This window comes from Hypanus sabinus, chromosome 6 (assembly GCF_030144855.1).
Source record: "Hypanus sabinus isolate sHypSab1 chromosome 6, sHypSab1.hap1, whole genome shotgun sequence".
NCBI lineage: Eukaryota > Metazoa > Chordata > Chondrichthyes > Myliobatiformes > Dasyatidae > Hypanus > Hypanus sabinus.
Genome location: NC_082711.1, coordinates 154,393,018 through 154,418,434, shown reverse-complemented (window position 1 = coordinate 154,418,434; position 25,417 = coordinate 154,393,018). Strand labels below are relative to the sequence as shown.

Here is a 25,417-nt window from a genome sequence, read left to right as displayed (position 1 = left end):
AAAAGCCAACAGAAGGTAACTAAAAAATGTCAAAGGTGGAATACAAAGGTAAGTTAGCCAATAATGTTAAAGAAGATACCAGAAGTTTCTTCAGATGTATAAAGTGTAAAAGAAAGGCAAGAGTAGATATCGGATTGCTGGAAAATGATGCTGTAGTAATGGGGGAACAAGGAGATGGCGGACAGACTGAATAAATATTTTGCATCAGTCTTCACTGTGGAAGACACTAGCAGTATGCTGGAAATCTGAGAGTGTCAGGGGGCAGAAATCTGTGAAGTTGTCATTACTGGGGAGAAGGTTTATTGGGAAACTGAAAGGTCTGAAGATAGATAAGTTACCTGGACCAGATGGTATATATCACAGGGTTCTAAAAGAAGTGGCTGAAGAGATTGTGGAAGCATTAGTAATGATCTTTCAAGAATCATTCAAGTATGGTTCCAGAGGACTGGAAAATTACAAATGTCACTCCACTCTTCAAGAAGTGAGAGAGGGAGAAGAAAGGAAATTATTGTGCAGTTAGTCTGATCTCAGTGGTTAGGAAGATGTTGGAGTTGATTATTAAGGTTGTGGTGTCAGGGTACTTGGAGGCATGTGATTAAAATAGGCTGTACTCAGCGTGGTTTCCTCAAGGGAAAACCTTATCTGACAAATCTGGTGGAATCCTTTGAAGAACTATCAAGCAAGATAGGCAAAGGAGTATCTGTGGATGTTGTGTACTTGGATTCTCAGAAGGCCTTTGACTTGGTGCCATACATGAGGCTGCATAACTAGTTAAGAACCCTTGGTATTAGTAGCATGGATAGAACATTGGCTGATTGGCAGGAGTCAGAGTGGGACTAAAGGGAGCCCTTTTTTGTTGGCTGCCAGTGACTAGTGGTGTTCCAAAGTTGTGACTGCTTTTCATGTTATATGTCAATGATTTGAATGCCAGATTTGATAACTTTGTGACCAAGTTTGCAGGTGATACGAAGATAAGTGGAGGGGTGGTAGTTTTGAGGAAGTAGAGAGGCTACAGAATGACTTAGGTTGGGAGAACGGGCAGAAAAGTGGCATATTGAATACAATTCAGGAAGTGTATGGTCAGTTTTAGTAAAAGAAATAAAAGCGTAGACTATTTTCTAAGAGAGAGAAAATTTTAAAAAACAAAGTGCAAAGGGACTTCGGAGTCCTTGTGCAGGATTCCCTAAAGGTTAATTTGCATGTTAAGTCGGTGGTGAAGAAGGCAATGTTAGCATTCATTTCGAAAGGACTAGAATATAAAAGCAAGGATGTAAAGTTGAGACTTTATGAAGCACTGGGGAGGCCTCACTTGGAGTATTGTCAATGGTTTTAAGCGCCTGATCTAACAAAGGAGGTTCACAAAAATGATTATAGGGTTGAACGGCTTGTGTTATGAGGAGCATTTGATGGCTTTGGGTCTCTACTCACTGGAATTCAGAAGAATGAGAGGTGACTTCATTGACACCTATCGAATGCTGAAAGACCTCAGAGTGGATGTGGAGAGGATGTTTCCTTTAGTGGATGAATCTAAGACCGGGGGACACAGCCTCAGAATTAAGGGGTGTGCTTTTAGAATGGAGATGAGGAGAAATTTCTTTAATCCGAGAGAGGTGAATCTGTGGAATTCATTGCCGCAGGCGGTTGTGGAGGCCAAGTCATTGGGTATATTTAAGGCAGAGGTTGATAGATTCGTGATTAGTCATGGCATGAAGGGATATAGGGAGGAGATGAAGGCAGGAGATTGGGGCTGAGAGGGAAAGTGGATTATCATATATAGAGACAGATTTATTTAAAGAAAGTAATTCACTTTTACTAAAATTTATTTTATATCCTGAAAAGTCTCCAAATTTGTCAAATAATTTTAGCAAAGCAGGAATAAATTCTTCAGGCCTGAGATATAGATATAGATATATATATATATGTGTGTGTGTGTGTATGTATGTATATGTATACATCAGCGTAAAGAGAGATATTGTGCATGGTCTCATTCACAAAAGTCCCATGGATATTTTTGGCTTCATGAAGGGCAATAACAAGGGTTTCTAATATTAAGTTAAATAACAAAGGACTTAATGGACAACCTTGTCTTGTCCCCCGTGATATCTGGAAAAAAAGGAGACCTACAGTTATTAGTGACAACAGTAGCAATAGGTGCTTTATATATCATTTTAATCCATTTATTAAAATTAATACCAAAACCAAATTTTTCTAAAACATTGAATAAATATTTCCATTCGACTTGATCAAATGCTTTTTCAGTATTCAAAGATACAACGCATTGTGGAGTTTTAGAAGAGGGTGAATATATAATGTTACATAATCTCCGAGCATTTGAAAAAGAATAACGACCCTTTATAAAGCCTGTTTGATCTTTAAAAATGATTTCACCCAAAATACTCTCCAACCGATTGACCATTATCTTTGAGAGAGTCTTAGCATCATCATTCAATAATGAAATGGGTCTGTATGAGGCACAATCAGTAGGATCTTTATCCTTTTTGAGAATTAAAGAAGTAGAAGCCTCATAAAAAGTAGAGGATAAATCACTTTTCACAAAAGAATCTTTAAACATCTCCAACATATATGGAGGAAGCAATTTTCCAAATTTTTTATAAAATTCTACAGGATAGCCATCAAGTCCAGGAGTCTTACCAGATTGCATTGAAAAAATAGCTTTATGGATTTCGGATTCAGTAATTTGAGCATCAAGAGTTTTTTGATCCTCAGCAGAAATTTTAGGAAAAGCAATCTTTTGTAAAAAAAAGCATTCATTTCAGAAGAGCCTATTGGACATTGAGATTTATAAAGGTCAGTATAAAAATCTTGAAAAACCTTATTAATTTTTTCATAATCCAGAGCCAGGGTACCATCCTTACTACGAATTTTCAAAATTTGCCTTTTGGCTCCAGCCGATTTTAATTGAAATGCAAGTAGTTTATTATTTTTATCTACAAACATATAAAATTGGCTCTTTAACTTAAGTAGATAACCTTCAATTGGATGAGTTAATAATAGGTTATATTGTGATTGAAGTTCCACCCTTTTTTTAAATAAGTCAATATTAGGGGAAGTCGCATAGATATTATCTAAATCTTTAATTTGCTTTGAAATTTTATCTAATTCTGCTTTAGTCTGTTTTTTAAGTTTAGCTGAATAAGAAATAATCTGACCACGTAAAAATGCTTTGAATGTATCCCATATAATTAATTTAGACATACCTCCTATATCATTAAAAAGAAAAAATTCTTTTATCTGGCTTTCAATAAAACTGATAAGATCAGAGTTTTGCAATAAAGTCTGAGACATGGGCCATGGTGGATGGCCAAAAATGACATCATCAGATTCAAAGGACAAACTCAAAGGCACATGATCGGATATAGCAATAGTGTCATATTCACAGTTTTTAACATTAGGCAAAAGGCAGGGATCAATTATAATATCAATCCTCGAATATTTTTTATGAACATGTGAAAAAAAGGAATATTCTCTGTTATCAGGGTGTAAATGCCTCCATAAATCGATCAATCCAAAATCGGTCAAAAAGGAGTTAATAATTGACGCAGAATGATTTGGAAGTCGCTGATTAGTTGAGCTCTTGTCAATCATAGGATTGAAACAACAGTTAAAATCCCCACCCATTATCAACATATACTCATTTAAATCTGGCAATAAAGCAAATACTTTTTTTAAAAAAAGGATCATCTAAATTGGGGCCATACAAATTGACCAAAACAACCCTTCTATTAAAAATCACTCCTTTAACAATTAAAAATCTACCATTTGAATCTGATTCAATATCCTCTTGAGTAAATATATTAGATTTATAAGATATATGAAGATAGTTTTGCTCTGATAAGTAGCATGGAGCTGTATTCCATTCCACCAGCAAAAAAATCTATTTTGATCTCTCGCCCTGATATGCGTCTCCTGAGTAAAAATTATATCAGGTTGGAATCGATTAATAATTTTAAAAGTCTTTTTTTGTTTAATAGGATGATTCCAACCACGTACGTTCCAACTTATTACATTAATCCGTTTAAATGCTGTACTATAATTTTATTCCAATTTACTTTATACATGCACAGAACACAGACCAATACAGGATTATCAAAGATGGCGGTGATAAAGACTACAACCATATAGAAAGCATGCATGCTTCGGAACCACCCAATGGGAAAAAACTCCTAACTCTAAACCCACCCACCCTACCAAACGCCCGCAAAAAAGGCAAGTGAACTAAGATAGATGCGAAGCCATGGGCCGCTCTGTTGGTCTCGTCTCTCCCTCCCCCCAGCCAGTACACAAAAAAATAAAATGACCTTGCAAGAAAGACAGTAACATCTCAAAAAAGGAGAGTGTTTACATTCCGTCATGTATTAAACAAAAAAAGAACCAAAATAATATAATCTCTTAGAGAGAAAAGAACAGCGCCATCTAAAGTTTAGTTTTAAATCCCTAAGAAAACTTTAAATTTGGTTATAGGACACTATAATAACACAGATTTAAAAAAAAGTTTAGTAGTGTATTTAACCAAACTAAATTTACAAAAATATTAATTAGTAATATCATACTAACTAAACCCTCCCAGATATATAAAAAAGAAACCCTATTAGTAGGAAAAAAACTACCAGTTAATAAGTTAAGAAGCAACAAAAAAAATCAAACCAAATATTAGATAAAAGGAACAAATCCTTTTATCCTCTTTTCTCAGTCAAGTATTTAATTAACCATTTAAACAGTCAAACTTGAATCGTAAATCTTCTTTCAAAAAAAAATCCAGTAGGATGTAATGATGAGCAGGTTTTCTTATCTTCTTTTATTAATCTATCAATGAAATATCCAAATACCCTTCATATATCTTCTTTTCGAAATGAGAGTAATATACAGATAATCAAATAGCTTTTCAGATAGTTCATTCGGTAGTAACGTTAGTGGTGGTGACAGGTATAGCCTGAACAAAATCCAGCACGACTTTTGGGTCAAAGAAAGTACATGGGGAAGAATTAGGAGGAAAAACTTTAATTTTTGTCGGGTAACTCAGAGGGAAATAGTTTCTTATGCTTGTTTCATTACCAAAGCAAATCTTGATCTTTGTTCCATTACTTTCGGTTAATCTTCGTAAAAACGGAGCTCAGACTCATTGAATCTGAAAGCTCTCTGTTTTCTTGCCTGTCACATTATTTGATCTTTAATTTTAAAGTGATGAAAACAAACCAAAATAAATCTTGGTCTGTTTGAAACTCTAAATTTCGAAGTGGACAGTCTGTGTGCTCTTTCAATAGCAGGCGGCTGTGATAAAATAGTTGGAAATAGATTATGAAAGAGATTACCAAAGTAAACCGTTAAGTCTCTATTTTCAGCTCCTTCTTGCAATCCAGCGAGACCTGGCTTCCAGGTCAATAATCTTATTATGATATTTTTCCCAATGGGTTGTAGTTTCAGACAGTTTTTGCTTAGTTGACTTCAATTCCTCTTCATGTTTAGTAACTTGTTTGTCATATACATTAGTGATCTGGATGATGGGGTGGTAAATTGGATTAGTAAGTATGCAGGTGATACTAAGGTAGGTGACGTTGTGGATAATGAAGTAGGTTTTCAAAGTTTGCAGAGAGATTTAGGCCAGATAGAAGAGTGGGCTGAACGATGGCAGATGGAGTTTAATGCTGATAAGTGTGAGGTGCTATATTTTGGTAGGAATAATCCAAGTAAGACATACGTGGTAAATGGTAGGGCATTGAAGAATGCAGTAGAACAGAGTGATCTAGGAATAATGGTGCATAGTTCCCTGAAGGTGGAATCTCATGTGGATAGGGTGGTGAAGAAAGTTTTTGGTATGTTGGCCTTTATAAATCAGAGCATTGAGTATAGGAGTTGGGATGTAATGTTAAAATTGTACAAGGCATTGGTAAGGCCAAATTTGGAGTATTGTGTACAGTTCTGGTCACCGAATTATAGGAAAGATGTCAACAAAGCAGAGAGAGTACAGCGAAGATTTACTAGAATGTTACCTGGGTTTCCTAAGTTACAGGGAAAGGTTGAACAAGTTAGGTCTTTATTCTTTGGCGCGTAGAAGGTTGAGGGGGGACTTGATAGAGGTATTTAAAATCATGAGGGGGTAGATAGAGTTGACGTGGATAGGCTTTTTCCATTGAGAATAGGGGAGATTCAAACAAGAGGACATGAGTTGAGAGTTGGCAAAAGTTTAAAGGTAACACGAGGGGGAATTTCTTTACTCAGAGAGTGATAGCTGTATGGAACGAGCTTCTAGTAGAAGTGGTAAAGGCGTGTTCGGTATTGTCATTTAAAGCAAAATTGGATAGGTATATGGACAGGAAAGGAATGATGGAGGGTTATGGGCTGAGTGCGGGTCAGTGGGACTAGGTGAGAGTAAGCATTCGGCACGGACTAGAAGGGCCGAGATGGCCTGTTTCCGTGCTGTAATTGTTATATATGGTTATAACTTGAGTTTCCACTTCCTTAAGTTTCCCTAGAAATAATTTCATTTCATTATTATTCTTTTCCAGTTGATCTTTAATTGCCTTATTCTGATCTTGAACTGAATTCAATGTCTGAACAGTACCTTCAGCCCATGCTGGCATTTCATCAGATCTTTCCTTCGGCATCTTTCCTTTCCCATTACCTTTGTCAGTAGGTTCTTGCGGATTCTTCCGGCTTCTCGTAGACACAGACATATTACTCCCCTTCAAGAATCAGCAATTAAAAATTTTAAATTCAAAATTTAAGCTAGGGGGAGAGAGAAAAAACTAAGAGCGGCACAAAATTACTGCTACTCCATCGACAGACAGAGGCTGTCTCCTATTGCTTACTTGTTGAGAATATTTTGATTTTGGAAGCATCAAAGCATCTTTTTACAGGTGATGAGGGACGCTGTTCTGGCCCATTGCACATTCTAGTCAAGAATGCTCTTCAGAAACATAGAAAACCTACAGCACAATACATGCCCTTCTGCCCACAAAGTTGTGCCGAACCTTAGAATTTACTGGGCTTACCCATAGCCCTTTAAAGGCTTTACCAATTCCCATCAATTCAAGATTCAGGTTATTTAATACATTCTTCCCTGACTGCAAACAATTTGTGTAATTGTAAGCTTAAACAGATCTGAGAAAGGGTATTCCACACAAGTCTTCCTTTGCTATTAATTTGACCTGTGTTGATTTTTGTTGCCTCTTGCCTCCTAGTTCATTTAATCTGAAATCCCTACTCCCTTTTTGAAATCACATTTAGCTTGATTTCACAACAGCATCTTTCTGTTGAACTGTGCATTTTACCATCTGCTCTGCATTCTTTGAAGCCACACATTAGTTGTCAATCATAAGACAATGCACTGGATCTTGTATCTTTGTTGCTTGGCCTTTTTTCTTGCTTCTCACCAGTTTTCTAAAGGTTTCATATTAATGACTCTTTCGCATTACTGTTTTCATATCCTTGCCCCATTGAAAAGTGAATTGAAGTGCAGTGCAGAGTGAAAGTTAGATTATTTTACAATCAGTTACACAGTAAGATGCATACTAATTTGATTTGACTGCATATTCTTTCCTTTATTGTTGACTGAGTCCAAGTATTGTATATATTGTGTAGTACTTGACCAGTCTTTTTGAGGAATTAGTTAAGTTTTGTTTAAAACAATTGTTTTATTGGTAATGAGAATGCTGTTTTGAGATTGGAGCAATGTGTACTATAGCCACAAGGAAGAATATAGAAATGCACCTGAACTATGGCTGACCGCCAGATATCAGATAGAAATCAACAAAAACGACGTTTTAAAATTCCTGCTGGAACCTATCATTAACTCTGGTGTAATGCATGCAGTTTAAATTAATATGAGGTACATAGAATAGTAGCTTACAATCAAATATAATGAAACTAATAAAGATGGCATTGTAAACAAAAAATACTTGTGTTTTGATTAATGCAAACATTGAATTTTAATAGTTGGACTATTATGAATCCTGGGGATGATAAATTTTAATTTTGACATTCATAACTGATGATTTTACATTTATTAAAGCGTAGTATTAGTTTTGATAAGATGCTTGTATTTGAGGCTGTCCCTTTTCTATCCCTATTTAATATTCTTGTATTTTTAAGAAGGTAATAACTGAGATTGAACAGTGTGCAATGTTACAATTTGAATTGAAGACTAATGCCATATAGAGGTTAACAGAGTTGTTTAAATTTTTGTCCTGCCTTTTACCACAGACTCTTAAGTATTTGTCCAAAACATCTTGCAAATATCAGACTCCAGAAATTGTAACTGAATTTCTGACGGCCATGGTTTCACAAAAACTTACCAAGTAAGTGCTTTCATTCATTTCACATAATGTTCTTTCCAATTATTCTAAGAGTATTTAAGTCAAATGGAGGATAATCTTTTATATATAAGCATTTCCTTGGGATTTATTGATTAATTTTGCCGTAACTAATCTGGGGATACCTTTGCATTTATTCTGTTTGAATAAGTACTCAAATCAATACTGGGATTTCTTGAGCTAAAGCACAATAATGTTTCCCTCTTCTTTCAGTCATCTTCCTCAGTGTTCATTGTAAACGGAATTGCTATTTGCTAGTGCAGTGACGTTCCTCTTAATTATTTACATTGTCCAAACGTTATTATAATCTATGTGTAAACACAAGGGATTCTGCAGATGCCGGAAATCTTGAGCAACAGACACAGACTGCTGGAAGAGCTCAGCAGGCCATGCAGTACCTATGCAGGGGGAATAAACAGTCAATGTTTCAGGCCTGTCCCTTTATCAGACCCAGGTCCTGATGAAGGGACTCGGCCCAAAATACCAACTGTTTCAAAGGTACATTTAATGTCAGAGAAATGTATATATTATACATCCTGAAATGCTTTTTCTTCACAACCATCCACGAAAAACAGAGGAGTGCCCCAAAGAATGAATGACAGCCCCACCCTCCCATGCATAACTAGCAGCAAGCAACAATCCCCCTTTCCCCCACCGGCACCGCCACTGAGCACTCGGGCGTGAGCAAGGCAACTGCAAAGACTGTTTAAAAGCGATTTTGTATGTTTTCTTAATTGATTTATATATGATTCTATTCACACAAACAAAAACTTGATTAGTTACCATAAAAGTTACTGGTGAAATTTAAACATAATTTTCAAATATTTCTATTTGTTTACTCTGTATTCTTTTACATATTTCTTTACTATAGCATGGAACAAAGTCATCTCAAAGAATTGCAAAAGGTTTAATATAACCATATAACAATTACAGCACGGAAACAGGCCATCCCGGCCCTTCTAGTCCATGCTGACGCTTACACTCACCTAGTCGCACTGACCCACGCTCAGCCCATAACCCTCCATTCCTTTCCTATCCATATAACTATCCAATTTTACTTTAAATGACAATACCGAACCTGCCTCTACCACTTCTACTGGAAGCTCATTCCACACAGCTACCACTCTCTGAGTAAAGAAATTCCCCCTCATGTTAACCTTAAACTTTTGCCCCCAACTCTCAACTCATGTCCTCTTGTTTGAATCTCCCCTACTCTCAATGGAAAAAACCTATCCACGTCAACTCGATCTATTCCCCTCATAATTTTAAGTACCTCTATCAAGTCCCCCCTCAACCTTCTGTGCTCCAAAGAATAAAGACCTAATTTGTTCAACCTTTCCTTGTAACTTAGGAGCTGAAACCCAGGTAACATTTTAGTAAATCTTCTCTGTACTCTCTATTTTGTTGATATCTTTCCTATAATTCGGTGACCAGAACATTACACAATACTCCAAATTTGGCCTTACCAATGCCTTGTACAATTTTAACATTACATCCCAACTCCTATACTCAATGCTCTGATTTATAAAGGCCAACATACCAAAAGCTTTCTTCACCACCCTATCCACATGAGATTCCACCTTCATGGAACTATGCACCATTATTCCTAGATCACTCTGTTCTACTGCATTCTTCAATGCCCTACCATTTACCATGTATGTCCTATTTGGATTATTCCTACCAAAATGTAGAACCTCACACTTATCAGCATTAAACTCCATCTGCCATCATTCAGCCCACTCTTCTAACTGGCCTAAATTTTTCTGCAAGCTTTGAAAACCTACTTCATTATCCACAATGCCTCCTACCTTAGTATCATCAGCATACTTACTAATCCAATTTACCACCCCATCATCCAGATAATAATTTTACTTTTAGTGTTTAAACACACCTTTTGTTCAGAACCGGTTTAAATTTTGGACAGTTGCATTTTGCCACTGGTAGAACTAATTGTTCCTTGGCTTATTCTTACTGGTTCAACCCTTCATCAGTGATTTACCCCAGGTCTGGATTCCTCTACCAAGGTGTACATCTTACCACATGAAGCACCTTCAGGGTCCAGGATGTTTCAATGAGATTATTGTTTATTCTTTTAAAGTTCATCTCTATCACAGTGACTATGAAACTGCTGAATTGTTCATCTGGTTGAGTAATGACCTTCAAAAGAGGAAGCCTGTTGACCTTGCCTTGTCCATTTTCTATGTGATTACAGATGCACAGTAATGTAGTTGACTCTGAGGTGCCTCTAAAATGGCCTAGAAAGCTATTTAGTTATATCAGTACCAGCTGTTAAAGTGATTTGGCTGAATACTTAAAGCAATAAGTGCCTAAACTTGTTTGGCTTGTGGTAGGAAGTCTTCTTGCACACACTTTTCTGTCTCTTTGCTGTCTGTGCATATCTTGAGGTGGCTGTGGTGGAGATTGTTATCTGGAATGCATGTTTATGTCTGAAAGGAAATAGCTTTCTTTGTTGAAGTTCATCTCAAGTAACTATATAAAACAGACTCTTGACCTTTTATGTGCGCTTCCGCAAACCACACTGAGGCAAGCATCAACTGCGGCTGGAAGGTAATTAATTTAGTGAAAGATGTACTTTTGGTCTGCCTAAAACTTGCTGGTTTTCCAATATAAGGATTTGTCCACAGCTGAATATTGCAAACTGGCATATTTCAAATTGGCAGGTCAGTATGCTGAGGGACACACTGAAGTTTAATGTAGTTATGCTAAGGCTTCAAAAGGAAAAATACTTCAGAATGGCTCCCATTGGTCAAATACAAACCACCTATATGTAGCTGCTCAAAGCTAGGTCCCCTCTTTATATTATTGAAATAGGCAACTCAGTTCAGGGCCGTGCTTAGCCCTTTCCATGACCATCTTAAACTGAGCTATGGTTACTGTCTCCAAAATGTTCTCCTATGGTCACTTAAACCACTTGCTCAGTTATACCTTCCTTTAGATTAGGGCTAGAACTGTTTCTGCTCCAGTCAGACTGTCAACAAACTCTCAGAAGCTACTTTCTGTCCTCTGCATGTCGACTAATCCTCTTCATGATGCAATGCTTGTATATTATCCTCAGCTATATGTGCGTCCACAAAGTTCTGTATCTGTTCTGTGTTGCAGCTTCTTGCAAGACCTTTTGGAAATTTAAATAAACTTCATTTGCTATTTCTCTTCTTTGGCAGTGCTGGTCACTTAAATTTATCCAATACGTTTTCTCTTTCAAATAAATGTTTATACTGCTCATTCTTTTAAATTACTCACTCCATTGTCACTTAATTAATAACAGATTCCAATGATTAATTCTGATGATTAACAGTAGGCTAGCTGACATGTAGTCCTGTGGTTTCTGTCAAAGTCCATTCTTCTGTATCAAATATTTCTCTAATTTCTTGGACGGGCCGTGGAAATTCTTGAAACTGCTTGACTTCGTCATTCAGGGTCGTGAGAGCATGGAATGAGCTGCCAGCCTGATTTCTGCATTTAAGAGGTACTTGAATAGGTACATGGATGGTTGGGATATGGAGGACTATGGTCTAGGGCAGGTTAATGGGAGTAGGAAGTTTAAATCGCACGGAATTGATGGGCCGAGGAGCCTGTTTCAGTGCTGTACTTTTCTATGAGTCTATGGCAATAAGTATTTTTCAAACTGGTTGAAGAGCCTCATTCTCATCTGTAACCTCTGCATCAGAATATACCTTTGACTCATAGAATTCTCTATTGGCAATTCCCAAAAAAAGTCTCCAGCTGTTTAGGCACAAGATGCACAGAAGTGCTGCTTCAGAGCTGTTGAGAACGTTTTTCATTTGATAATCAAACCAAAATGCAGATGCTGTAAATTTGATACAAAAGCAAGGTGCTAGAGAAAAACATTTCCAGCAAGCATAGTTCTAAAGAAGGATCAAAGACCCAAACTTTTAATTGTTTCCACAGGAACTACTTGCCGTGTTGTAGCTTCTTTCACTGTTGTTGTAGTTTTTTTAGTTTGTAACTCTCCTGTTTTTGTGTAATGTGGTGCTCATTTACTAAGAAGAAATTATAAATATTGCAGGTAGAATAAAATAAGATGTACTGATATGGAAATTAGAGAATATGTGAAGTTCTTCAGAAGTAATAATGAAAAGGTGTTCATAAATGATCATGTTTATTGGAAGCTGACTGAAGATTTCAACAGGTGGGAGGAAAGAACCCATGAAGTATGAGATGGAATTAGCCTTGTTTCTAGCTTCAAGTAAAAAAAAATTCATTTCAGATATATTTTTTAAGTCTGCCATTTTCCCATCCCCCTTTGTTAGAAGTGGAATACCTTATTCCTAGTGGTGAGAGTGGTTAGTTACATTTGTAATTTATTTACATAAATAGTTCAAAATGGGAATTCATAAGATTATGACAAGAATTGTGTGTGAGGGTACTAAGTATAACTCTCTTTCAAGCTCAAGAAAGTTGAATAGGGCTATTGGCTGCTCTCTGCACAATAGATTTATATCATTCTGTGCTAACTGATTAGATTTTGAGCAGTATTCTCTGGCTTTATACTTTGCAAGAAACCTTGCCCTGAAAATATTGTAGAGTACAGGGAGTCTAATTAAGGAAACTTTGTTGGCCGTTAAATTTGTGAAAGAATCAGAAAACTTGATTGACGGAAGGGACATGAAAAATCATTAATATTGTAGTACATTATAAGCAGTTTACTTTACACTGTCACTTTACAGTGCCAGCAATCACTGATATGAATTTGATTAGTGCCACTGTCTGTAAGGAGTTTGTATATTCTTCCTGTGACCGTGTGGGTTTCCTCTGGGTGCTCTGGTTTCCTCCCACAGTCCAAAGACTTGGGTTAGGGTTAGTAAGCTGTAGGCATGATACATTGGCACCGGATGCTTGGCAACTCTTGCAGACTTACCCCAACACAATCCTCAGACTGTAGGTTGTTGACACAAAATGATGCATTTCACTGTATGACAAATAAAGCTAATCTTTTCTCGGTGCACAATTTATCAGAATTTATTGTTACTAATTTCCTTTCTGTTTTTCATTCACATTTTTCAGTTGAAACATAAAACAACAATTTATAATCCTTTATATAATACATTATAACATAGAAGCTTTATGACTGTTTTAATTAGGTAATCTTAAGGTTTATGGACCAATTTTTCCTTTATATTTATGTGTCCTATTCCATAGGACGAGTACCTCTTTAATTTTCAAATTCTAAAGTAACAATGCTCTTCGCAGCAAGAGTAGCTATAGGTAAGCAAGACCTCAATTGTATTCCGAACAATTCTGTCAAATCTCAACTGACAAAGCACCATACCACAAACGATTTTGGTATTCAAGTCTATTGTCAGCCTTTGGGATGTTTTGAAATTGCTAGATTGCCAACAACAAACCCCCAAGGTTACCCCTTGGAACTTCCAAGAGAGTCACTACAATACTTTAAAATGTCAGGGTGAAAGGTTAAAGCTGGTGCTCTAATTCTGACCTCTTATCATCTCCAAATTTGCTTTCAACCTTCCAGGAAATCTTGCAAGTGCTGCTAAATGTGTGTGTCCTTCCCTCATATTGTAGCTGAAAAGAGGTAACTTGTTCCAAATACAGTATATTTTTAAAGTAGTCATAAATTCAACTTCAATGACTATGGATTAAAAAATTAATGAGTCAAGGCACATCTAACAATACTCAAGGGTACTGATTACATTATGGAAAACTGGATTAAATGACAGATAGAGCTACACAGTCCTAAGAAAAACATAGTTAACACAGTCTACTTATTGACTCTAAAGCAATTTCTGTGGGGCTTTGCATGTATCTACATGATGTCTGACTCAGCGACTAAATGTAACGTCCTAAAGGTTGAGAATTTGGTTAAATAAATGTTTATATACTCCTGCTTTTGGGATTTTTTTTCAGATTGCATCATTTAGAGCACTTTATTTCTTATGCATTTGTTATGTTTCCAGCATTGAGATCCTACCAGAACTTGTCTGCTTATTTAACTATTCTCTTTCTACTTAATAATGTGAATTTTTGTACTGTGAATGAATAACAAAAGGCAGTACAATAATTTATCAGTTAAAGTTTAGTTATTAGTATGAGGAAAGAAAAAGCACTAATATTTCTAAAGCTGAAAAGGACAGGAAAGAAAAGATGATACAAAAATAATAAGATCTGCTGAGGTGTAGATCTGTGGCATTTAAGCTGACGACCCAGGACTGTACAAAAAAACGAGGTATGACTTGCGGAGGGCCATTTCAAGAGCGAAGAAACAATTCTGAGTGAGGTTGGAGGAGGCATCAGATGCACATCAACTTTGGCAGGGTTTGCAGAAGATTGCTTCCTACAAAGTGAAACCCAGTAGCAAGAATGGCAGCAATGCTTCACTGCCAGATGAGCTCAACACCTTTAATGCCGGCTTTGAAAAGGAGAATATAGCAACAGCTGTGAAGATCCCTTGTGCTGCTGGTGACCCTGTGATCTCTGTCTCGGGGGTTGATGTCAGGCTGTCTTTCAGGAGGGTGAACTGTCACAAGGCAGCAGGCCCTGATGGAGGACCTGGTAAGGTTCTGAAAACTTGTGCCAACTAACTGGAGGGTGCATTCAAGGATATTTTCAACCTCTCACTGCTGTGGGCAGAAGTTCCCACCTGCTTCAAAAAGACAACAATTGTACCAGTGTCCAAGAAGAGCAATATGAGCTGCATTAATGACTATCGCCTAGTAGTACTCACATCCACAGTGATGAAATGTTTTGAGAGGTTGGTCATGGCTAAGGTCTACTCCTGCCTCAGCGAGGACTGGAGCCACTGGATTTTACCTATCACCACAATAGTTCTACAGCAGACAAAATCTCAATGGCTCTTCGCATGGCTTTAGATCCCTGAACAATACAAAAACATATATCAAGTTGCTGTTTGTTGACCATAGCTCAGTGTTTAACACCATTATTCCTACAGTCCTGATTGATAAGGTATAGAATCTGGACCTCTGTATCTCCCTCTGCAATTGAATCCTCAACTTTCTAACCAGAAGTCCACAATCTGTGCAGATTGATATGAATATCTGCTCCTTGCTGACGATCAACATTAACTCACCTCTGGGATGTGTGCTTAGCCCACTGCTCTATGCCCTCTATATCCATGGCCGTGTGGCTAGGTATAGCTTAAATGCCATCTCGTAATTTGCTGATGATTCAACCATTGGCAGAATCTCAGATGGAGATGAGTGGGCATACAGGAGTGAGTTATACAGGGTACCAGCTAGTTGAGTGATGTTGCAGCAACAACCTCGCACTCAACGTCAGTAAGACCAAGGAACTGACTGTGGACTTCAGAAAGGATAGGACAAGGGAACATGAACCAATCCTCATAGAGGGATCAGAAGTGGAGAGGGAGAACAATTTCAAGTTCAAATCTCTGAGGATCTAACCTGATCCCAACATATCGATGCAACTATAAAGAAGGCAGGTAATGGCTTTATTTCTTTACAAGTTTGAGGAGATTTGGGTTGTCAACTAAAACGCTTGAGAGCTTCTACAGATGTGCTGTGGAGAGGACTCTGACAGGCTACATCACTGTCTGGTGTGGGGGAGGGGCCTACTGCACAGGATTGAAAGAAGCTAGAAGAGTTGGAAGCTACCTTGTATTACATTGTACTGCTGCCGTTAAGTTAACAAATTTCATGACATATGCAGGTGACATTAAACCTGACTCTGATTCTGAAAAGTTCTTGATGAATTATTTGTTAAAGATTTATTTTGTGTTAGTTTCTTTCTGCCTCTACTGTTATTTCTTATTTACAGCCAATCAATGAATGCATCATCTCAAAATGCAGAGCCAATTTCCTTAAGTACGCAGGCAATGATCTCATTACTATGTTCCTTGACACCATCACTGTCTTTAAGTTCTCAAGCAGCATGTCCATTTTCTAGTACTAGATAAGCTCAAGTTTCTTCCAACTAAGTATTGAAAAGACTGAAATTCTGTGGAATATGTGCTTCTATAATTCTGACCTCATGTTATTCCCAAACCATTGACGCCTTGGCTCCAAGCTCTGAAATTTCCTTCAAAATCTTCTTTTCAGACTTTCCTTGAAACCTTTGAGCAGTCTGTGGTTATCTGCCCTAATCTCTGCTTGCTTGGTTCAACAGTGCCTTCTGTTTGATAACACCTCTTTGATGTATTTCTTAATCTTTTTTTTACAATGTAGAAAGATGTATGTGAAATTTTTGATTTGTGGCAGCTTGGTTAAACTCTTTCGGCAGGGCTGTCCACTTTTATAAAAGTCTTTTCTCTTGGATTTAAAAGATTATTTACAACAACCCAAGGTCAAACAATTCATTATCCAGAGATTAAACTGCATTTGTGCAAATAAAGCAACAAACATTGTTCACAAAATGCATTATCGTAGCTACTCCTTTTAAACATATTATTTACCTAAGAAATCTTGCCTGTCAAATGTCTAGTTGCCTGCCAAAATGTTGTGTGGCCTTTTTTTGAACTGTTAAGGCAAGTATCGTAAAGTGTGACAATAAGAGCATAATTGTGTGATCTGCACATTGCATTTGGATATTATATAGAATTCCAATTTTACTTCAAGATCCACTCTTAACCGATGTCTGATTTCTTCATTAGCAAATTAGTTCCCAAGTTACTTTGCCAAATTTTCCAGTGAGTGCCCAGCACTACATTTGTAAAAGCACCAATATTATAACCACAGTTTATTTTTACATTCATAATTAAAATGAATTTGAATTTATGAAGTACATCTCTTATTCCTGTTCCTTAGTAAAACTTTGGCAAGTCACATCTATTAGTAGAGTTTATAAATCTACAGCCATCTGTTTAGGAAGTATGAAGGATGACAGATGGATTATACTCGGTCAACTACCTTAATGCTGTGTGGCCTGCATGAGATGGAGTGAGGGGCAGCTGGTACAGCAACAAGGGTATTAGGATATTAACCCAAAATAATGACACAGGAAAATGCTTCCAGTAAAGCTCACCCCTTGCCTTTCATCAGCCATTCAACAAAACAGTACTCCAAAGTCTGTGAAAGGCACTATTGTTCCCACTTCATCTCTTTCTGTATTTCTGTCAGTAGGCGATGCACTCTAATGTTGATTTGTAGAAGCAGACGTTTTTGCCTGAAGCTTTCAATTGCATCCCCAGCACTTGGCCCATCTTCCAATAACAGTAATGTCCAAGATGTAGATGCAGAATTAGGCCATTCAGCCCATTGATCTGCTCAACCATTCCATGCCATTCCATTCCATTCCATACCATCTCCTGCCTTTTCCTCATAACCTTTGACTCCCACTTACTAATCAAGATCCTATCCATCTCAATTTAAGTATACCCAATGACTTAGCTTCCGCAGACGTCAGTGGCAATTAATTCCACAGATTCACCATGCTCAAGTTAAATAAATTCCTCCTCATGATGAAGTCATCAAACAAGATAAAATGTCACTATTTTTAATGTTGCTTATTCAAACATTGTGAAAGCATTCCGCAGCTGACCAACTATGATGGCTGGAAAAGTGGGATTGCTTATGACCTGGGATAGTTGTGAGCTTGATTCTCTTAAGTGCAAAGTCCTGTAAATCCTTCTGGTGTGAACTCCATCTGATTGCATCATAGTTGCCAATATTTGGCCGGGCAGCCCAGAATGGGCTTTGTACATCCCTAAGGGGATGTAGTCTTCTATGTCTTTTTCTTTGTCTTGCAAAATTCTATTAACCTCACATACTTGGGATTTCAGTTGTGCTAGACCAGCAGGTTTTCCATACTGTTAAATGTTATTCCTATTAATACTCTGATACACTTTTACTTCAATTTCTTTCATTTTCTAGGAGCAAGGTCTGAGCCTTTGATTTGTAGAAATGTGAAGTCAAGAACTGGGGCCCCAGAGAGTTAAAGGGAAATGAAAGTTTTTGTTAAAAATCCCTTTCTTTCCCCAACTTTTCTGCTACTTACACTAACTATTTTTAAAAATTTTTCTTGGCTCTGATGAAATTCTGTGAGCAGAAGTATTAACTGTTTCTCTTTTCACAGATACTGCCTGACCTGCTAAGTTTTGTAGCATTTTCTGTTTTTCTTTGTGTTAAACGGAGTGCAGGAAGTAGGGTCCTAATGAGTTGAAGGTTACAGGGGAGCTGCGGCCATGATCGGTGAAAAGGAGTCGGGAGCTAGGGCCTTGGTTAGTTCGAAAGGAGTATGGGAACTGGGGTCTCATGAGTTGCAGGGAGCACAGGAACCTGGGCTCCGTTGAGTGAAAGGTAGCGCAGGGACCAGCGCCCAGCTGTTTCAAAGGGAGGAATCAGCAGCAAGTGAGCCACTGGAACTTCTGAATAGTCGGATAGCAGATTTTCAGACTTTTAATCTAACAGCGTAGGATTTCAGCAGCATAGCTGAAGGACTGATGATCTTTGTAAGAAGCTTTAAGAAATATCTTAATGAATAAAGCAGCGCATCATGACCCTTCTCATATTATCATCAAGTAAGCCCATCCAACCTGTGACATACTTGAGTAACAGCATTCCCAATATCTTGATTTTACCATTCATGCCTTTAGTGGGAGAAACCTTTTGTCTGTCCTTTACAGCTTTGAGACTGCTTTAAAGATAAGGATGTGACTTGTTCTATCACACAGTTGTTATTCTGTCTCCTGAATTGTTACGTTTATGTTTGAAATATTAGCTGCCCAATCTTGAGAAGTGCAGTACATTGAACATCAAGGTTGTTTTTAATACTTTATGCTGTCTGAAGTTCCTTCTCACCCTTCTGAGAATAGACCTGTTGGGGTAATAATCCTGAATCTAAGCTTACTTTGCTGTTGCATTCTTTTGCTTCATCGATTTCTTCCTAATTAATAACAGCGGGAGTATTTCTTAATGTGGTATAGAATGGAGAAAAGGAAGACTGTGCACAAGGAAGAATCTCTTTACACAGCAGTTCTGTAAGAGATGAATAATTCTTCTGGAATTGCTCCTAAGTCTTTGGCTCTGGAAGAAGCAGTGGCTTTATTCCAAGCAAGTAACCATGGAAGCAAAGGTGCATAGTTTCCAGTAGAATCACTCTCGTTTTTTTGTGCAGAATTTCTACAAGAGAAAGGTTTACTTTGGCCCACAATGTTTCTCTCGGTCAGTTTTTGAATGGCTCCTGCCCATGAAGAGTACTGTTCTCTCTTAAATCAACACTCCTCATAAATGTGACCACCTTATCTATTTTGCAGTTATTGGAGTTTGAGGTTTCGTTTTTGCATACCTTTCACAGATGGAGAACAGATTGGAATAGAAAGGGTTTATAATTATAATTTTGCAGAACCCATGCCACAGGGTGTGCAGTCCCAGAATGTGCAAAACCTCAGAATTGGTACTTTGAGTATTCTGGTTTGTTAATCTGCTGAAATAAGCAATGTGTAATCATGCTGAATTACTGAGAAAGAAATGTACAAACAAAATACATCCTTCAATTACTGACTGCAATTTCACTAAATTGCACATGATTTTTTAAAAGTGGTCTTTTTATTTCTGGTGCATATAAATATATAATCTTAAATGGCACAGAGTAATAAAAATTTTGCACTTTATTAATTCAAGTTATAAGAATGTTTGTTATGGCAGACACACTGCTCTGGGGCCAGCTTCAGTCACTTTTCGGGAGTCGGCAATTCGTTCTATGTATTATATTTTTTAAACTATTTGCATGATTTGTCTTATTTTCAACTTTACATGTTTGTCAGTCTTTGTTGTATGTGGCTTTCTGTGGATTCGACTGTGTTTCTATGTTTTGTCACCTGTGAGAAGATGAATCTCAAGGTTTTATGTGGTATGAGTTTTGTTACTCAAATCAGAACATGAAATAAAAAGGTTACTGCTCTCCCACCCTTGAGTTGTAGTATTTTTACCATTTATTTTTTGCACTTTTGTTACTTTGCACGTTTTCTGTATTATGGCACTTTTAAATAAGCAATCAGAGGAGGATTAGGGGTGAATTGATGAGGAGTACTGGAATATGAAGTAGATGGCCATCATATATATCTGGCTGTGGCAGATCTCTGCACTATGTGTTCTCTGAATTAATGCAGTTAATTAGTTAATTATAAACTTCAGTGCTTTCAATCTTTTGATCTGACTGGATCCCAAGCCAGTCTCTGAGTCCAATCACAGCAGGGAAGGTAAACAGAGGGAAAGTACCCAGAAATAAAAACACAAAATGTTGCAAATACTCAGCAGGTCAGGCTACATCTGAGGAAAGAGAAACAAAGCTAATGTTCCAGATTGATGATCCAAACCATTCTGATCTGACCTATCCTGTGAATATTTCCAGCATTTTCTTTTCAAGTCAAGTCACTTTTATTGTCATTTCGACCATAACTGCTGGTACAGTGCATAGTAAAAATGAGACAACGTTTTTCATGATGTTACATGACACAGTACAAAAATTAGATTGAACTACATAAAAAAAACAACACAGAGAAAGCTACACTAGACTACAGACCTACACAGGATTGCATAATGTGCACAAAAACAGTGCAGGCATTACAATAAATAATAAACAGGACAATAGGGCAAGGTGTCAGGCCAGGCTGTGGGTATTGAGGAGTCTGATAGCCTGGGGGAAAAAACTGTTATATAGTCTGGTCGTGAGAACCCGAATGCTTCGGAGCCTTTTCCCAGACAGCAGGAGGGAGAAGAGATTGTATGAGGGGTGCATGGGGTCCCTCATAATGCTGTTTCCTTTGCGGATGCAGTGAGTAGTGTAAATGTCCGTGATGGCAGGAGGAGAGACCCCAATGATCTTCTCAGCTGACCTCCCTATCCGCTGCAGGGTCTTGCGATCCGAGATGGTGCAACTTCCGAACCAGGCAGTGATGCAGCTGCTCAGGATGCTCTCAATACAACCCCTGTAGAATGTGATGAGGATGGGGGGGTGGGAGATGGACTTTCCTCAGCCTTTGCAGAAAGTAGAGACACTGCTGGGCTTTCTTTGCTATGGAGCTGGTGTTGAGGGACCAGGTGAGATTCTCAGTCAGGTGAACACCAAGAAATTTGGTGCCCTTTACGATTTCTATCGTACGATCTCTGTAAGTTTACAGCACCTGAAGTTTTTTCTCATTTTAAGAAAAGCAACCTAGGTGTGTCATTTTATGGAATAACTTATCGAGATCTTTAACTATTTCCATTGATTACTTCTTTACTACTTTCCCTTTTCTTTGGAAACTTTGTTCTGATGAATGCTCATCAGTAGACCTGAGTGAGGGAGGATTGGTAACAACATCTCCTTGTCACTGACTATCAGCACAGGTACACCTCAAGGCTGCATGCTTCAACCTGTGTTCTACTCCCTATACACAGACCATGTGGCTAAGCACAGATCCAATGCCATTTACAAATTTGTTGATGACACCCTATTATTGGATAGATCACAGGTGATGATAAGTCAGCACACAAGAGTAAGATAATTCACCTGGTTGGATGGTGCTGTAAAAACAACCTTTTGCTCAACATCAATAAAACTGAAGAACTGATTGTTGATTTTAGCAGGGGTGAAGAGGGTGAGCATACTCCAGCCTATGTTGGTAGATTGGTTATCAAGAGGATCAGCAGCTTTAAATTCCTGGTTGTTAACATATCAGATGACTTATTCTGCATCCTCCTACCCATAGAAGAAGGCACACCACAGAAGCTTAAGGAAACTTGTCATGTTATTCAATACTGCATCAAATATCTACAAATGTATATTTGAGTGTATCCAGACCAATTCCATCCTGGTGGGTAAGGCAGTTTGAATGTGCGGGAATGTTAGGAGCTGTAGAGAGTTGTGGACTTTGCATGATAAATCATGGGCACATCCATCCCCACCATCGAAGGGCTATGTCTATCATCCAAGGATCCTCACAATGCCATCTTTTTACAGCTAACATCAGGCAGGAGGTACAGAAGCCTGAAGTCACACACTACTAGATTCAAGAACAGCTATTTCCCTTCAGCTGTTCTGCTTTTGAACTAATCTCCACAATCCTAATCACTCCCTGGAATGAACACGTTGCAGTACCATGGACTTCGGTTTTTTGGTGTTTTGATTGTGGTCTTGCTTGGAAAATTTGTGTTTAATTTATATTCAATTCATTTTTTTCTCTTGTGAATGTTGTGCATCTGATGTTATGTTCTTTTGATGTACTACAAGTGAGTTTTTAATTGCATCTGTGCATAAATATACTTGTGCACACAATAATAAACTCAACTTTGAGTGTTTACCTAATTTAAAAAGACCTAGAGGGTTTTCAAAGCTGAACTGTGGAAATGAGTCAGATTAGAGATCATTTTATGTGAAGTTCAGAAATCGATGTTACGTATAGGAAAAGACTTCCAGAAATTACCAAGCCTTTAGATTTGCTCAGAATCAGGTTTTTCACTGTCATGTGTCATGAAATTTGTTGTTTTGTGGAAGCAATACATTACAAGACATAAAAATTACCATAACTTACAATAGAAATACAATAAATAAATAGTGCAGAAGATGAATGATGAGATAGTGTTCATGGATTTATGGACAGTTGAGAAATCTGATAGCAGAGAGGAAGAAGCTGTCCTAAACTGCTCGATGTGTGCCTTCAGGCTCCTGTACCTCTTCCCTGAAGGGCAGTAATGAGGTCGGGTTTGTCCCAATGGTGAGGGTCCTTAATAATGGATGCCACTACCCTTTGAAGATGGTGGAGAGGCATATGCCTGTGATGGAGATAGCTGAGTCTATAACCTTTTGCGCCCTCTCTCAGCCCTGTGCATTGGAATCTCCGTACCAGGCAGTGATGCCATCAGTCAGTCTGCTCTCCATCGTACGTCTGTATGAATTTCCTAGACTTTGCTGACATACCGAATCTCCTTAAACTCCTAATGAAGTATTATTTCTGGGGTGCTTTCTTTGTGATCGGGCCCAGCAGAGATCCTGAGAGATATTGATGCCTAGGAACTTGAAGCTCCTCACCCTTTCCATTGCTGATTCCTCAATGAGGACTGGTGTGTGTTTTCTTAAGTTCTCCTTCTTAAAGTTCACAATCAATCCCTTGGTCCTGTTGGCATTGAATGACAGGTTGTTGTTACAACACCACTCAACCAGCTGATCTATCACACTCCTGCACACATCCTTGCCTGCCAACAACACTGGTGTTATTGGTAAATTTATTGATGGTGTTTAGGCTGTGTCTGGCCACACAGTTGTGAGGATAGAGAGAGTAGAGCAGTGGGATAATTATACATCCTTGCATAACCATGCTCTGCTGTACAGTCAGTCCTCCTTATCCGTGGGGGATTGGTTCCCAGACCCCCTCCTCCCCATGGATACCAAAAAACACGGATGCTCAAGCCCCTTATTTAATCTGTCTCAGTGCGGGTGGACTTCAGGACCCAGGAGAGCTCTGGACCTTATTTAACCTGTTTCATTGTGGTGGACTTTAGGACCTGGGGGGAGCTTGCAACCTGCCGTCCACGGCTGCCGCTGATGTGCAGTGTTTCTGTTCTGTTGATGGAAAAAGATCACGATTGAGAATAAAGTGGAAATAATAAAAGCGATTGGAAAGAGGTGAAACTCCATCAGTCATCGGAAAACCGTTAAGCTACAGTCAGTCAATGATCAGAACAATTTTAAAGGATAAAGTGAGAATAATGGAGCATGTGAAAGGCCCTGCCCCGATGAAAACTACAGTTATTACTAAGCAACGCAGTGGTTTAATTATTGAAATACATACATTTCTTAAGTGTAATTTCTTGTATGCATAGAAAGGTAAAATATATACTAAGACAAACATTTGACTAACTGACGCTCAATAATACCAGATGTACCTGTTCCGACTTCAAATCCAACTTAAAGACAGACTCAGGAACGGAACTCATTCATAACCCGGGGACTGCCTGTACTTTAAATCATCTCTAGATTACTTATAATACCTAATACAGTGTAAATGCTATGTAAATAGATTTTATACTGTATTGTTTAGGGAATAATGACAAGAAAAAAAAGTCTGTACATGCTCAAACAACGAGTGCTGGAGGGAGAACTTCTGGGTTTTCCCGATCGACGGTTGGTTGAATCCACATATGCAGAACCCATGGATAAGGAGGACTGAATATTTCAAATCTGACGGGTTATCTGATGTTGGATTGAGGCGTAGAATTGGTATTTGTCTTGTAACTTTACTACTTTACTACTATGTTACTTTACTATGTTTGCCTGTATTTTTATATAATCATCTATTTATATGCAATTTTTCAATGAATTTTCCAGCAATTGCGGTCCAGTTCCTTATGTGTTTTTCGAGAAACTTTTTAGCTTTCAGTAGCAGGTGTTACTCTACATGAATCTGGCTATTTTATAGGTTAATTCTTAACATAGAAAAACCTACAGCACGATGCAGGCCCTTCGGCCCATGAAGCCATGCCAAACATCTACTTATTTTAGAAATTAACTAGGGTTATCCATAACCTCTATTTTTCTAAGCTCCATGTACCTGTTCAGGAGCCTCTTGAAAGACCCTATTGTATCCGCCTCCACCACTGTCACTGGCAGCCCATTCCATGCATTCACCAGCATCTGCGTATATAAAAAATAATCTTGCCCGACTTCTTCTCTGTACCTACTTGCAAGCACCTTAAAACTGTGCCCTCTCGTGCTAGCAATGGAATTTTGTTATTCCAGTCTGAGTATGAGATGACCACAACTGCATTTTCCTAGTCTTTTTCATTAGCTCCTCTTTAATTGTTCATTCTTTGTTCTTGTAACACTTAATAAAATTGCTTAGCAATAAGTTTTCTGCCTCATTCTTGACTTCCAAAGAACCTTTGGATCACAAGAGCATCAGGATCCAACTCTGATTGCAGTCAAAGCTCATTTTTTAGTTGAAGAGTCCATACATTAGGCAGGACTGCATTTATTGCAGTTTCACTGATTGTCATGTTAGGGTAGAACATAGAACAGTACTGCACATTACAGGCCCTTCAGCCCACAATGTTGTGCCGACCCTCAAACCCTGTCTCCCATATAACCCCCCACCTTAAATTCCTCCATATACCTGTCTAGTAGTCTCTTAAACTTCA

The 25,417-nt window shown here is 38.0% G+C and overlaps 1 protein-coding gene across 1 annotated transcript in view; it reads left to right on the top strand.

The window, feature by feature from the left end:
- crcp (calcitonin gene-related peptide-receptor component protein) overlaps positions 1-25,417 on the top strand; it is a 65,002-nt gene that overhangs the window by 20,431 nt on the left and 19,154 nt on the right. Inside the window, exon 4 of the mRNA XM_059973236.1 lies at positions 8,221-8,315. Within this exon, the coding sequence (XP_059829219.1) occupies positions 8,221-8,315 (95 nt within the window). The remainder of the gene's footprint in view (positions 1-8,220; positions 8,316-25,417) is intronic.